Here is a 14771-nt window from a genome sequence, read left to right on the forward strand (position 1 = left end):
TTTCCTGTGCAAGCATCATCCACATAATATAGTCCTCCTCTCTTAGTACCACGCCCAATTATTTCCTGGGTTCGAATATCCTGAAGAAGGCAAAACAAGGGATAGATTAATACAAAATAATTTAATTGTTCAGTCACTTGTCCAACAGATAATAAATTCTGAGATAAAGAAGGAACAAGAAGAACATGTTCCAAAGTTAAATTTGGAGAAAGATCAACTGTGCCTGCCCCAGTCACAGGGTAGGATTGGCCATTCGCATTAGCCATACTAGTAAGGCTAGGAGTAGTAGGAGTCTTCAAATTTGTCGAGTCAAATGTCATGTGATTTGAAGCTTCTGAATCAATAATCCAACCAGAACCAATACCTAAGCCAGTAACAGCAGCAAAAGCACTACCTGAGGTATTAGAAGAAGTGCCCGAATCACCTGTAGGGAGGGCGGCAAAACCTGGAGGAACAATGAAGGAGGAGACAGATGACATATGGGAAGCTTGTGGGACAGAAGGGTCGGGAGATCCTATGCAGAGTGCGACCTTGCCTTGTGCGTATCGTTCAGCGGCTACTTTGGCCTTGTTACGCTCCTTGACTTCATCCCACCATTCTGGATAGCCATGTAATTTAAAACAATCAGTTACAAAGTGATTCGTGCTATTGCAATGAGTACACCTTTCGCCATTTTGAGGTTTAACTCGTTGTGGACCATTGGGTCTTAATTGTAGAATTAGCAGATTTGTAGGAACAGGCAAGCCTGGAGTTCCTTGCTACCATAGCAACTCCAGTGTTCACCGGGGTTGGTGGTACCATCATGGTGGATCGCCGCTGGTCTTCTCGTCTGACACATGAAAAAGTTTTCTCCAAATTCGGAAACGGATCCATGCGAAGAATATCGCTACGAACTCTGTCAAACACATCATCTAATCCAGCTAAAAATACATAAACCCTCTCAATTTCAATCTCCTGTTGACGAAGCAAAATATCTGATGAATTAGTAAATTTATTTGGTCGTCGATAATCAATCTCATGCCAAATACTTTGCAATTCTGCATAGTATGTGACAAGTTGTCATCCAGACTGTTTCGCCTTGAATGGCCGACAAGTTAGCTCATAAATCTGTGACTGATCTTGGCCATCATAGTATGTTTTTTTAACATTCTCCCATACATCTTTGGCAGTTTTGTAGGGAAGGAAAATTTGCATAATATCAGGCTCCATAGACTGAATCAGCCATCCCTTCACAATTGCGTTTTCAGCATACCACTTATTGTAATTAGAGTCTGCCAGAGATGGTGCAGCAGAAGCGCCTGTCAGATACCCATATTTTCCCTTCCTAGCAACATGTAACTCAAGCAGTTGGGACCATACTGAATAATTTGTTCCATTCAATTTGACAATTGTAGGAGCAGCAGAAGAATCATGATGAACATTGACAATTGACATAGGCTGACCAGAACCCCCTGAGGTAATTTGTGGTACCTCATTGGATTGGCCATCTTCATTAAACAAATCCTGCATATCCCCCATGGAGTCAAATAACACGGCAAGAATTAAAACAAAATAATAGGCAAAAAGGAAAAAATCTGTAGCAGTAAGGGAGATATGCTATTCTAAGGCAAATATAACCCTAAGCTCTGATACCAAGTCAAATATAAGGATATATGGTGAATTTCTGATATATTATTTTCTCTCAAAGGAGGTGTATATATAGTGTACAATGTCTTTTTACCCAAAGAAAAGATAAAAGCTAATCCTAATAGAACAAGTAATACAATATTTACAAGAATCTTTATATTAATTTCCTATCTAAAATAGGACTCACGCCAACAAATGGTTCCTTTCACAAGTTCTTATTCCATGGAAGCAAGATCTTAAGATTTGAAAAGCTTCATGAAATTGCGATCGGGACAGCCAAAGGCATTGCTTACTTGCATGAAGAGTGTGAACAACGAATAGTCCACTACGATACAAACCCTGAAAATATTCTTTTGGATGCAAATTTGTTTCCAAAAGTAGCTGATTTTGGCTTGGCCAAGCTCTTAACAGGGAAAATACTCATATAACCATGACAGGGGGCCGGGGGACTCCTGTCTATGCTGCACCAGAGGCTTGGCTGGGATTTCCTATAACACACAAATGTGATGTTTACAGCTTTGGGATGTTATTGTTTGAGATCATAGGCAGGAGAAGGAATCTTGACATTAATATTCAAGATAGCCAAGATTGGTTCCCAAGGTGGGTATGGAAGAAGTTTGAACCTGGAGAACTAAGAGAGCTAATGGTAGTTTGTGGGATAGAGGAGAAAGATAAAGAGCGTGCAGAGAGAATGGTTAAGGTAGCTCTCTGGTGTGTCCAGTATAAGCCGGAAGCGAGGCCTTTGATGAGTGTTGTGGTGAGAATGTTGGAAGGAGCAGCTGAGATTCCTAGACCTTCAGTTAACCCTTTTCGGAACTTGATGCCAGGCACTCTGCACCCTAATAAACCTGTCGGTTCAGCTTTTCATTCAGAACGTACTAGCGCTTCTGGTTCGATTTCCTTTCAGACAGTAACTGAATTTAGCGTTATGCATGCTACTGCTTTCATGACGAAATACGAGATTGATATAGTGTGTACCTAGGTAGGCTGAAGAACATTCCTCTCTCTCTCTCTCTCTCTCTCTTCCAAAATAAGGTAATCATCATTCATCACTGATAGTATACCCCTGTCCTCTAGATGCATTACTTTAAATGTCTAGCAGAGTGCTGCATAGAAAACATGTTATTTTGCACATCAAACTGCTCTTTCCTTATTAGCCATCTTAGATTTAATTTGTATATTTTCAAAATGATACTGATAAAGAAAATTGGAATTTTATAGAAATGATGGTGTAGATTTATGATTTCTTGGAATGCCACAATGTAAACCATCATTTTGGTATTCATATACAACTGATTACTGCAATGACTTTAGGGTTTACAGCAAGGATTTGATTATAAATACAGGTAAGATATAGTATTTCCATTTAATATTCACCAATGACCAAATGATCCATTTGCTGGCTTCTTGTCATATCATATCATATGCAGCCACATGTTTTCTCATATTGGGAAAATATTTTGCCAACTTGAACATCTTGTTAACATTCAACTTACTTGACCTTTTGCTGATACTTGCTGTTATTTGCAACCAATGACTTGATCCCTTGATTGCAGGAAAAGGGCGATGAGAAACCAAAAGAAATTTCCAGCAAGGTGCAGATGTGTAACTTATAACTTTCTAGCTGGACAGGTAACACCATATGTTTTAAATCCAGTTTATATTATACCAGAACCGCTTTTAGCTCTTCAACCGGAAAACTGTGTTCATTTTCAGAATTCACTGCAAGAGAGTCTCATGCAGGCTTCTATTTATCTGTGTAGCAGCGGAATACGTGTAACAGCAGCTCAGCTGAGTTTGGTTTCTAACAGTTTTAGAAACCATATAACCTCCTCTAAGTCCATACTTTGCTGACAAACTTTTGGTCCTCTACCCCGTTAAGCTGCCATGCAATCTTGCTTGTGTCAACTTCTCAACATCATAACCATACGTACTCTATGTAGTTTTAATCTCTTGGGGGGAGAGAGGGTAGTGGCTTCCTGTTGTAAGCGATTCTTTGAACCCAATAAATCAGCAGTGGAGTTGCATTTTGTACATGAGACAAGATTGGACTGGCATTTTATCCCCACACTAGAAGTTTATGTTATTAGTAAATTGCCTGTCCAATCTTGTCACATGTAGATACAATTGACCATTAGTAAACTTCCAGTCTGGTATCAACCTAACATGAGACAGTAGGATGAGAAGTGCAGATAGGATTTCAAGGTTCTTGGTCCCTTCATCAAGAAATCCTCTCCTTTTGCACATCAAATCAAACAACTGTTTCGTAATGATAAACAACTGAAAAAGGAAAATTACTAAATCAGATTCAAAGGTGTAATAATGAACGACCAATACTAGCTAATTGATCTACTACCATATTTGTCTCTTTGAAATTACAGCATAAGTGGACTATTGGGATTTGCTGGATAAGGAAACGGATATCTTGAATAATGGAAGGAATGATACCCTGATTCTTCAAATTTTGAATAAGATCTTGTTAGATTGTAGGGGAAAAACAAAGTAATTTTATTAGATTGGAGGAGAATGGTATATAGCTTGGTGTAGGCTAATTGACCTTCTACACTTAGCACATTGGCTTATTGGCCACCACACTTGGTTTAAAATAATTTGGGCTATTTGGCCCTTCACTTAGATTAGTTTGGGCTATTTGACCCTTATAGGCTAATTGGCCCTTACACTTTGATTGGTGAGCTTATTGGCTCTCAACATAGTTTGATTGGGTAGCTCTATAGTTTGGGAGTTGATTGGTTCTACTCCACATAGATTGGGAGTTCTATTAGTTGACTCCACTTGGCTTTATTTCATTGCATGCCTATTTATAGGCTCCTTTGCCGACATCACCAAGTCCACCGACTTGGTCTCTTGCTCCAGCTACATGTATGTGGCTTTGCCTAGAAACTTCTATATTTTACAATATTATTTTTGTGGTTATTGTTTAGCCATCATGCTCCACACTCATAGTCTAGCAACATGAGTTGTTCTTGCTCTAGAGAGTTCTTCCAACTTCAATCTCTTTGTCTAGCCGACATAGTATGTTCTCCACAATTCTAGAATAATCATTGTATTCATGATCCTTCTAGAATTGTGTAGACACAAATGAACATTATTTTTCAACAGATCTCATTTAGAATCTCCTCTAATTTCAAAGAAATGAAAACGTAGAGCTTTTTGTAAAGCTAAAGCTTCAACATGCAAAAACATATCATTTATAGAGAAATCAGGACCAAGTCAAGATGATACGCGCCAACTCCTCCTTCAGCCAAAGATGTTACCATTTCTGAAGAAATTGATTATTTTAAAACCACGATTCCAGTGCTATAGCTACTGGTTATTTTTCTTCTGGGATTTGGCTGCTCTTCCTTTTCCTGACGACGTAATCTGATGCCCGGATGCTGGTTTGTTCCTTACAGAGAGGACTTTCCTATAGGAGGAAAATTATGGGAGCTTCATCTTGACCCTCCGAGGAGAAATTCATGGAACCGCCATTGTCAAGGCTCCAGGGTAATAATAACAGCTACCATCAGGTCCAGTTGAGATAGAACATGTCATGAGATTTCCCTAACACAGCTCACTGAAAATCAACAAGTTTATTGAAGTTTAGACTAAGGGGAGACTTGTTAAAATGCTTGCTTTCTTTCTTTCCTTTCTTTGTTTCTATTTATGATTATAGTTTTAGTTTTCATAATTAGGTTAGGGATGGTTTCTCTCCCATTTGCAATAGTCATATATAAAAAGTGCGTAGTTTCTTTCAATTATGCAATTTGCCAGCTGCAACCTGAGAAAGTTAGTTTTAACCTTCTTATCTTTCCCAGGACTTTTTTGGTGGTCATGACAGTGTCTGCATGTGCACCTGTCACTCTTGCTCAACATTTACATATAAATTTTTTTCCTTAACCATAGTTGAGAGATATCCCTTAACTGAAGTAGACTGATATGTATAATATTAAATACTTATGAATTCGCGCTCTGCATAAACCATGTAATTTCCCAGATGTCATTTGCTTTTGTTTCTTTTAGCTGATTATAACATCTTGGGACTTATCGCTAAATGCTTATAGAGGGCATATTTCATCTGTTTGCTTCTTTATATATATATATGTAGTCCAAAGATGATAAAACAAAGCAAAGGTTTTGGAACATTAATATAAAATCATCATTTTCTATAGCCGGCCTTGTTATCAAATCATCATCATGGAAACCCCACACGGATTCAACGATTAGAATAGTTTCAGTTTGGTCAAAGAATGGACTTACCGAACTGTTCTTTACCATGAGCTTTCCGTCTAATGAAATCCATATCTTGTCATGTGTAATCTAATTTGTGCGATTACAGAACATTTGGGAGTTTGTTGAATGCTTTTTATAATTCCATTGTAATATATCTCCTGATTAATGTCGAGTTACCAGAGTGCACCGTCATCAAATAGTGGAGAGACAGCAGTTATTGCCATAGGTTTGGGTAAGATCTAATCCCTCTCCCCGTTTGCCTTTTGTTTTCTGCAGTGGTTTGTTTTTAATTACTTGTTGATCTTTATTTCATTTTAGAAAAAGCAAACAATTGTCAAGTGCTAATGGTTTTTCATTGAGTTTTAAATTTTGCAGTAGTCCTCTTAGTGAAGATCGTTATCGTGATTGTCATATGCCAGAAAAGAAGTCAGAAAGGCAGCTCTGTTAATCCCGACTTTCAGACACTCACAATGGATAAGTTTCTAAATGATATGGAAAGAGAGAAGCCCATCAGGTTCACTTCTCAACAACTTCGGATTGCAACTGATAACTTCACCAACTTGTTGGGGCAAGGAGGTTTTGGTGCAGTTTATAAAGGGATATTTAGTAATGGAACCCTTGTAGCGGTGAAGGTTCTAAATGGGAGCTCAGACAAGAGAATTGAGGAACAATTTATGGCGGAAGTTAGTACAATTGGAAGAATTCATCATTTCAATCTAGTCCGTCTTCATGGTTTATGCTTTGAGAAACACCTCAGAGCACTTGTTTATGAGTACATGCGAAATGGATCGCTTGACAAGTTCTTATTTCATAGGAACAAGGACTTAGGATTTGAAAAGCTTCATGAAATAGCGGTGGGGACAGCGAGAGGGATTGCTTACTTGCATGAAGAATGCCAACAACGAATAGTCCATTACGATATAAAGCCTGAAAATATTCTTTTGGACGCAAATTTCTTTCCAAAAGTAGCTGATTTCGGTTTGGCTAAGCTCTGTAACAGGGATAATACTCATATAACCATGACTGGGGGGAGAGGCACTCCTGGTTATGCTGCACCTGAAGTATGGATGCGGTTTCCTATAACACACAAATGTGATGTTTACAGCTTTGGGATGCTATTGTTTGAGATCATTGGCAGGAGAAGGAATCTTGATATTAATATTCAAGACAGCCAAGACTGGTTCCCAAGGTGGGTTTGGAAGAAGTTTGAGCCTGGAGAACTAGGAGAGATAATGGTTGTTTGCGGAATAGAGGAGAAAGATAAAGAGAGGGCTGAGAGAATTGTAAAGGTTGCTATTTGGTGTGTCCAGTATATGCCTGAGGCAAGGCCTTCGATGAGTGTTGTGGTGAAAATGTTGGAAGGAGCTATTGAGATTCCTAGACCTTCAACTAACCCGTTTCAGCACTTGATGTCGGATACTCCATACCCAACTGCACCTGTCTATGATACTTCAAATGGAACATATAGCACTAGCGCTTTCGGTTCAGATCCCTCACGAACAGTAACTGGATACAGCGTTGTACATGGAACTCCTATCATGAGGAAATATGAAATTGAAATAGCGTCTACCTAGGCAGGCTGAAGTACATTCCTCACTCTCTCTGTGTCTCTCTCTGTTCTTGCAATAGGTCATAAAAACATCTCCTTCTGCACATCATAGTGCTTCTTCATATATCATAGCATTAAGTTAAGGGTTAAAGTTATATCTGTCTGGAATGAATAAAAAGTTCGTAAATTTTATAGAACTGATTACAATATATTGATGTGATTCCAAAATGTGCTATTTCTTTGGCTTGTCATATCAATATCATACAGCCACTGTCGACAAGAAAAGAACATAAGAGGTCTTGTTTCTGCTGAATGGCGCACAACAGAGCTACCAAAAACATCCTCTTTGCCTTTTTCCTTTCATTTTCTTCGATCCCACCAACGTACGTAATACTTTTTATTTTTATTTTTAAAAACACGTCCCATCCGTATTTGCTAAAAGAACGTACAACGTCAAGCTCGTAGTTCTGCCTCCTTTTCTTTGTCACATTGCGAAGGAAAATAGGAAAGATACAAATTCCATTCATGAGTTTTTATATGCAATATTTATTTCATGTTTTAAATCTAATCAATATATTCAAAATATATATGAAATGATTAGATTTAAATTTGCATGAAAGAAGACACAATTCTTTAAATTATGCTACCAAACAAATACTTATGTTGTTACACTATTAATTCGGACGACACATTTAGGTAAGAATAAACTCAGAGGCGGCCCTGGCCCAGGGCGACCAGGGCTACAACCCAGGGCCCAAAGCTGAGAGGGGCACACAAATTTTTTTTATAGCCCATATATGTGTATATTAATAAATAATAATAAAAAAGAAAAGAAAAGAAAGAGGAACCAAACCTTCAAAACTAGAAGGAGCCGTTTTTGATATGGTGGCATGTCAGCACAAATCATTTGTTGATACTCTCAAGGAAACTTCCTTACTTGGAAAACAAAATCAAATATATATTATATATTATTTAATATAACAAAAGAAAAATAAAACATAGGGAAATTAAACAAAGATAAACCAACATGTCTTTTTATTTTTAATCGAAAAGCAAAAAGGCTCTCGAACACAACACAATAAGACTCTCAAATGCAAGCAAAATTTTATTTTTATTTTTTGTGATTCTCTTCTTCTCCAACACTGAGTTGGAAAATAATCCTCCACAAGACTAGACCAGTGCATTTCTTTAAAGTTTATTTATTTATCAGATCTTTCAAGGTTCTCCCTTTTTTATAGATAGATATAGATGTATAAATTTTATAATACATTATACACATCTTTATTAACTTCTTTTTCTTTATTATTTGATTCAACAAAAATCTTGGCAAAGATTCTTGTTCTTTACAATTGGAAGTTTCAAGTTAAAGAAAAGATGCTCAAAATCCAAGTTTTATTGTTATGTGTTAATTAGTTTTTTTGTTATTGTGTTGTGTTTATTATAAAAATTAAAAAAATGCTTCCTAATAAACAACTTTATGGAAATCTCAAAAGACAAAAGGAAAAGAGGAAGAAATTTTTCCAAGTGTAAGAGGATATTTGAATAAATATTTTGTTAAAAAGATCAATGCTTCACTTGAAAATCTACCTACAAAGGCCTTTATACATAACATCTATGCTGAGCTGTCATAACTAATTACATATGAGAATTTATTAGTAAACAGAAAATATAACTAATCTAACAGAGTAATAACTAGTTACAGCCTTTAGCCTCCCTGAAGCTGAAAGAGGGAGAACACACTGTAAGCTTGTCACGAAAAAAGACATGTCTGGCAGTAGATAAAGGTTTCGTGAAAATGTCTGCAAGCTGATTTGCAGAGGAAACAAACCGAATTTGTAAGAAGCCGTGTTGAACCAACTCTCTAGTGAAATGATAATCAAATTCGACATGTTTGGTTCTTGCACTAAACCAAAGGAAAGGAACAGAGGACAGTTGGAAACCAATGTCTTTGAATAATTTGGAAAGATAAATCAGCTCAGCAGCAGTCATGGCAATGCCACGATATTCAGCTTCAGTGGAACTTCGAGAGACGGTTGGTTGTTTCTTAGCAGACCAAGAGATTAAATTGTGACCAAGATAGATGGACCAGCCACTGGTAGACCTCCGATCAATGGGACACCCCTGCCCAATCAGCATCTGTAAAAGCGTGTAAACTAAGAGAACCCTTGGTAAACCAAACGCCCATACTGGCTAATTGATCTACTACCATATTTGTGTCTTTGAAATTACAGCATAAGTGGACTATTGGGATTTGCTGGATAAGGAAACGGATATCTTGAATAATGGAAGGAATGATACCCTGGTTCTTCAAATTTTGAATAAGATCTCATTTAGAATCTCCTCTAATTTCAAAGTGATGAAAACGTAGAGCTTTTTGTAAAGCTAAAGCTTCAACATGCGAAAACATATCATTTATAGAGAAATCAGGACCAAGTCAAGATGATACGCGCCAACTACTCCTTCAGCCAAAGATGTTACCATTTCTGAAGAAATTGATTATTTTAAAACCACAATTTCAGTGCTATAGCTACTGGTTCTTTTTCTTCTAGGATTTGGCTCCTCTTCCTTTTCCTGACGACGTAATCCGATGCATGGATGCTGGTTTGTTCCTTATAGAGATGACTTTCCTAGGAGGAAAATTATGGGAGCTTCATCTTAACCCTCCGAGGAAAAATTTATGGATCTGACATTGTCAAGGCTCTGGGTAATAATAACAGCTACCACAGCTCACTGAAAAGTATAAACCAAACTCAGCTGAGCTGCTGTTAATAATTTCGGGTTTCAGACTTTCAGTCAATCGCAGTGTTTAACAAGTCGGCCTAGGCGGTAGCTAGGCGGGCGCCTAGGCGGGTTGGGTCTTTTTTCGGTGCCGAACCCGGAGGACGAAGCAGCGACTGCGAGAGAAAGTTCCGTCCTCTGTTCGTTCGAATATAGAGTATAGCCGCTTTGCTATACTTTTAAAGTATTGGAATGTAATTAGAAAGTATAGCCGTGCGGCTGTACGTTAATAATTTCTATTTATAAAGTCGAGCGTTGCAGCTATAATGGATGCTTATCATACAAAAGATGACGTATCATCCAAAGGAAATGTATCATAAAAAAGAAGATGGAATATAAAGGTATACCAATTTCTGAGCTGTTGTTGCTGTGTCCTTTCGAGAATGAACGAATACCATTGCAATTTGCATGTTAACCTTGCCTGAGTGAGAGCTAAATAATCATTCGAATACATATATTACACAAAGGAGAGCCTAAGGAAAAAGAAACCTTCTTGTAGCATATACCATTCTGCAGTTCAATACGCGGGCTATAAAATACTGCTCGCTAATACATCGGCGATAAATAGAATCAAACAAGAAGAGTCCTGCTTCTGGATTCACTCTCAGAAACTGTAATTTAAATAGTATAGCCTTTTAAATATTAATGTGATGCAGAATGCATATTATTAGTTTTCCTAATTCTACTTGGATTAGTTTTCCCATCTCTTATTAGTTAATTTGTTTTCCTAATTCTTAAAGATTCCTTCTTGTTAAAAGGATCTCTTATTAGTCAATTTCCTTTCCTATTTCTTAAAGTTTACTTTTCCTTTTCCTAGATTAAAAAGGGTTTTGCCTCTATAAATAGAGTTGTTTGTAATCTTTTAAGGCAGACTTGATTAATGATAAATTTCCTTGCTTTAAACTCTCTGATTCCTTCCCTTTCCCTTCGTCTCTTCGATCTCTAATTCTTCTCCTCGATCCCTTATTTCTTCTCTGTTCTATTGCTCAAAGCGTGTACTCTAAACTTACGGGCTGTTTACTCTAAACCTATGGGCTGTTCTACATCAATTGGTATTCAGAGCCTCTTGCTCCGCCGCTGTTACTCTGCTTCGTTGCCTCTACTCGTCGTCATGGCTCCCAACATCACCGTTGCCACTTTGGCGGACCAATTTCAGGAATTCAAGGCGAAAATTTCTACAGATGTCACCAATTTGGAAACTCATTTCACCAAATTGATGGCTGCTCAAAAGACTGAATTTTCGTCCATGTCCACAGATATTGCCAAATTACAAGCTTCCGTGACGCTGCTCGTCAACCACCTCTCAACCGTGACTCTTGAACCATCCTCCACATCTGCTGTTCTCTCTAGTTCGTGCACACCTTCTCTCCAGGCTGGTCTCCTTCCCAATCCTTCTAAAAATTCCAAGTTTCAAGGCCACCTGGGCCTTCCATCATCTTCGGCAGGGACATCTCTGGTTCACTCTGAACCAAATTTTTCCGCAGGATCTGCACCTAAACCCCATTATACCCAACATACAATAGTTTCTCCTCTCGTGGATGCCACTATCCCAACCCGACCCCACGAACATCACGTCGTCCACCGAAACTTGGATTTTGAGATCGCCCGTCATGCCAAGCCTACTGCCCCTGACTTCGATGGTCGCGGGGATCCTACTCTCTTTGTTGATTGGATATCGGCTATGGAAGATTATTTTGAATGGTACGACATGTCTGATGCACAACGGATCCGGTTCGCCAAACTCAAACTCGTAGGAGCCGCAAAACAGTACTGGAAGGCTATTGAGCATCATCTCCAACAACTGGGACAAACCCCTGTGATTTATGGGATGAGATGAAATTGAAACACCGGGAACAATACCTTCCATCTTTTTATCGTCACCAATTGTTAGATCAATTATGGACTCTTTCCCAGGGTACTTCAACAGTCCAAGACTATTATTCTCGCTTTGTGGAGCACAAATTGCGTTCTGCCCTACAAGAAGAGTTGGCAGTCACAGTTTCTCGTTTTATTCATGGCCTTCGGATTGATATCAAACGCGAGGTGAGTAGGTCACGTCCGGATGTATTAGAAGATGCCTATTGCCAAGCCTTGGAAGCTGAGACATATCTACAACCACAACGTCGTTACCCAGGATATCCTGGTCAGCCTACGACCACCAACCAAGCCCGCACTACCACTCCGGGTCTGAAGACTGAATTTTCTGGACCATTGTTTGTGCAAATAATCTCACGGGAGAATATTCGCCCAAGATTCCTTCGTCTTCTCCGCCTCTCTTTCTCCCTGCAAAACAAATCGGAGTAAAAGACCACACCCGGGGGGTGTTGGCCAAAGGCCCTCCGATGCCTAAGTTAGGTAGGGTAATTCAAGGAAAACCGGGTGGCCGGAGCCGTGTGTGGTGGCCGGAGCCTTGTGTAAGAGAGAGAAAGAGAGGAGTGGTTAGGGTTTGAGAGGAATTTTCTGTAGAGATTTTAGTAGTAATTCTGACGTACCTCAACCATTGTGTATGACTATGCTTTTATAGTAGTCTCGGAGGCTAGGGTTTCTGAGGAATAATTCAGTAGATGGAAGGGAATTATTCCTCCCCTTTTTGGGATTGATTTGATTTAATTAGGGATTTGATTTATTAGGGTAAATCGAATCCCTAATTGTGGTAGGTATCAAATCAAATCCCGATTCAATTAGGTAGCTTCTCATTTAATTGGGGATCGTGGTAATTAGCCAAATCAAATCTCAACCTAATTAGGTAACGTTCAATTTAATTGGATAATTCCCAATTAAATTGAGTAACTCCTAATTAGGTTGATTGATTCCCAATTTGGTCAAATAATCCCCAAAATGGTAGGAATTATTTGACCTAGGGTTTGATTTAATTAGGTTCCCACAAATGCCCCCCAGCTTCTGCATGGCGCGTGGTGGCATGTAGGAGATGTAGTTTATCCGTTGGGCTGTCCAGCTGTAACTGGGCTTCCTTCGTGGACTTGGGCTCCTGCGTAGAGGAGGTGTTTGACTTGCCAATTTTATGAACTCCCAGGTTGGAAAGAATTTGCGATTCCTTGTAGGTCAAGGAATTTTTATCCTTATAAATGTAGGGCTCCTCCAATTTATTCTTCACATCCAAAATCCATTCCGATTTCATTAGTGAGAGAGAGTAAGCTTTGGAGACTTTTTCCCTTCTTCTTGAGCTCTTGCCTTCATCGTACACCCAAGGTAATTAGACTTGGGTTATATATATATTTTTTTGTCTTTGTTTCGATTTTTGGTAGCTTGGATCATGCCTTCTAGTCGATGTGGGGAGCTGAATGGGAGGTCAGCAGGTTGGTGTGCACTGGTGAGCCAAGATGGCAGCAAGAGGTGCAAGCTTGGGTTCAACTTAGAGGCGTGCCTGCTGCTGGCGAGCTTGGTGCGCAAGGGCAGAACAGGTGCGCAAGGGCTGGCCTTGCATGGATTGTGGCTACACTCTTGGGCTCGAGCTGGAGGTCTGGAGGAGCTGGGCCAGGAGCTTGAACCAGGTGGCATGAGGCCTTGTATTGGAGCTGAATGCGTGCTGGGCTAGCGCTAGGAGAAGTGGAGCTGGCGGTGCGAGAGTTCTTTTATTTCTTCGAAGTGAGGCACTTCGAGCAGTATGCCCAAGTTCGCGTTTACAAGGCCAAGCTGTTTAACAGTCCTAGTCAAGGGGACCACGCTTGGCATGACGACGTGTTGGAGGTCAGCGGACGGTGGGAAGGCGACGTCGGTGACGGCCCACTTGTTCCCATCACCTATTGCGATGGTATGTCTCTTTGCAATTTTTGATGCGCTCCTTTTATTCGAATTTCTTGAAGTGTGGCTGACTAACTTCTGTCTTCTGCTTGCAGTGAGTGACATCAGCAAGCAATTGGAGCTTGGGCCGGACATGGCTAAGGTCCGTCGTGCTTTGAACATCCCTCTAAGGTTTCGCGAATGGCGCTGGCTGTTGAGTGAGTACCAGGAGGAAGACGGTGGTTTGCCCCCTGTCGAGGACGTCGAAAGGTGGAAGCAGAACGGCCCTGACCCTGATGATCTGCTTGGCGGACAGGAAGAATGTTCTGCTGAATCTCTCTCAAAGAGAAAAGTTGCTGCCAAATCTTCAAGAGGTGAAGCTGCTTCTTCGCACGCGAAGGATGGGTCTCCATCGAGGAAGAAACCAAGGCTTCCTTCTGCTGAGAAGACTCAAGTGGGGTCTGCTCCCTCATCATCTGCCAGGGTCAAGCATCTCGTGGGTGCAGATAGCACGAAGGTTGGTGGTATGCGCGGTATTCGGGGTGTTCCACCCAAGCCTCCTGCTGACACGCTCGACAACCATGATATGCTTCGTGAAACGGCTCGTGCCCGACCTAGTTCTGTCGAGCGTCAAAGAGATGCAGTCATTCTTCCTAGAAGTTCAAGTCGTCTGCATCGGTCAAAAGATGGAGATCGAAACGGGAGGTCTGCTCATGATCCAGCATTATTGACTCCTTTGGAGATGAAGTTAGTGGAGGCTAAGAAGATGAGAGAGTCATCTGCCCGGGTTAAAGGTTTTTCCTCCATGTCGACAGTTGGTCCTAAGGTGAACAAGCCTAGCTCTGTA

General features: G+C 40.0%; 2 protein-coding genes across 3 annotated transcripts; both read left to right on the forward strand.

The window, feature by feature from the left end:
- Positions 2057-2608, forward strand: LOC109949285 (G-type lectin S-receptor-like serine/threonine-protein kinase At1g34300). Its single transcript, XM_020564556.1, has one exon. It carries the CDS (start codon positions 2057-2059, stop codon positions 2606-2608), a length of 552 nt encoding a protein of 183 aa, XP_020420145.1.
- LOC109946858 (rust resistance kinase Lr10-like) lies at positions 4582-7633 on the forward strand. Of its 2 annotated transcripts, none has more exons than XM_020555938.1 (3): positions 4582-5130; positions 6037-6088; positions 6232-7633. In XM_020555938.1, exons 1-3 carry the CDS (start codon positions 5011-5013, stop codon positions 7428-7430), a joined length of 1371 nt encoding a protein of 456 aa, XP_020411527.1. In that variant the 5' UTR covers positions 4582-5010; the 3' UTR covers positions 7431-7633. The 2 variants fall into 2 exon arrangements, with proteins under 2 accessions (XP_020411527.1, XP_020411528.1); XM_020555939.1 differs by having other exon boundaries at positions 4583-4956; positions 5040-6088.

This window comes from Prunus persica, chromosome G1 (genome assembly GCF_000346465.2).
Source record: "Prunus persica cultivar Lovell chromosome G1, Prunus_persica_NCBIv2, whole genome shotgun sequence".
Classification (NCBI taxonomy): Eukaryota; Viridiplantae; Streptophyta; class Magnoliopsida; order Rosales; family Rosaceae; genus Prunus; species Prunus persica.

Excerpts from the sequence above, each read along its gene's own strand:
- LOC109949285 (XM_020564556.1), top strand. The coding sequence starts at position 2,057 with ATGACAGGGGGCCGGGGGACTCCTGTCTATGCTGCACCAGAGGCTTGG.
- LOC109946858 (XM_020555938.1), top strand. The coding sequence starts at position 5,011 with ATGCCCGGATGCTGGTTTGTTCCTTACAGAGAGGACTTTCCTATAGGA. Across the intron at positions 5,131-6,036 it reads GCCATTGTCAAGGCTCCAGG|AGTGCACCGTCATCAAATAG; the intron begins GTAATAATAACA and ends TCGAGTTACCAG. Across the intron at positions 6,089-6,231 it reads AGTTATTGCCATAGGTTTGG|TAGTCCTCTTAGTGAAGATC; the intron begins GTAAGATCTAAT and ends TAAATTTTGCAG.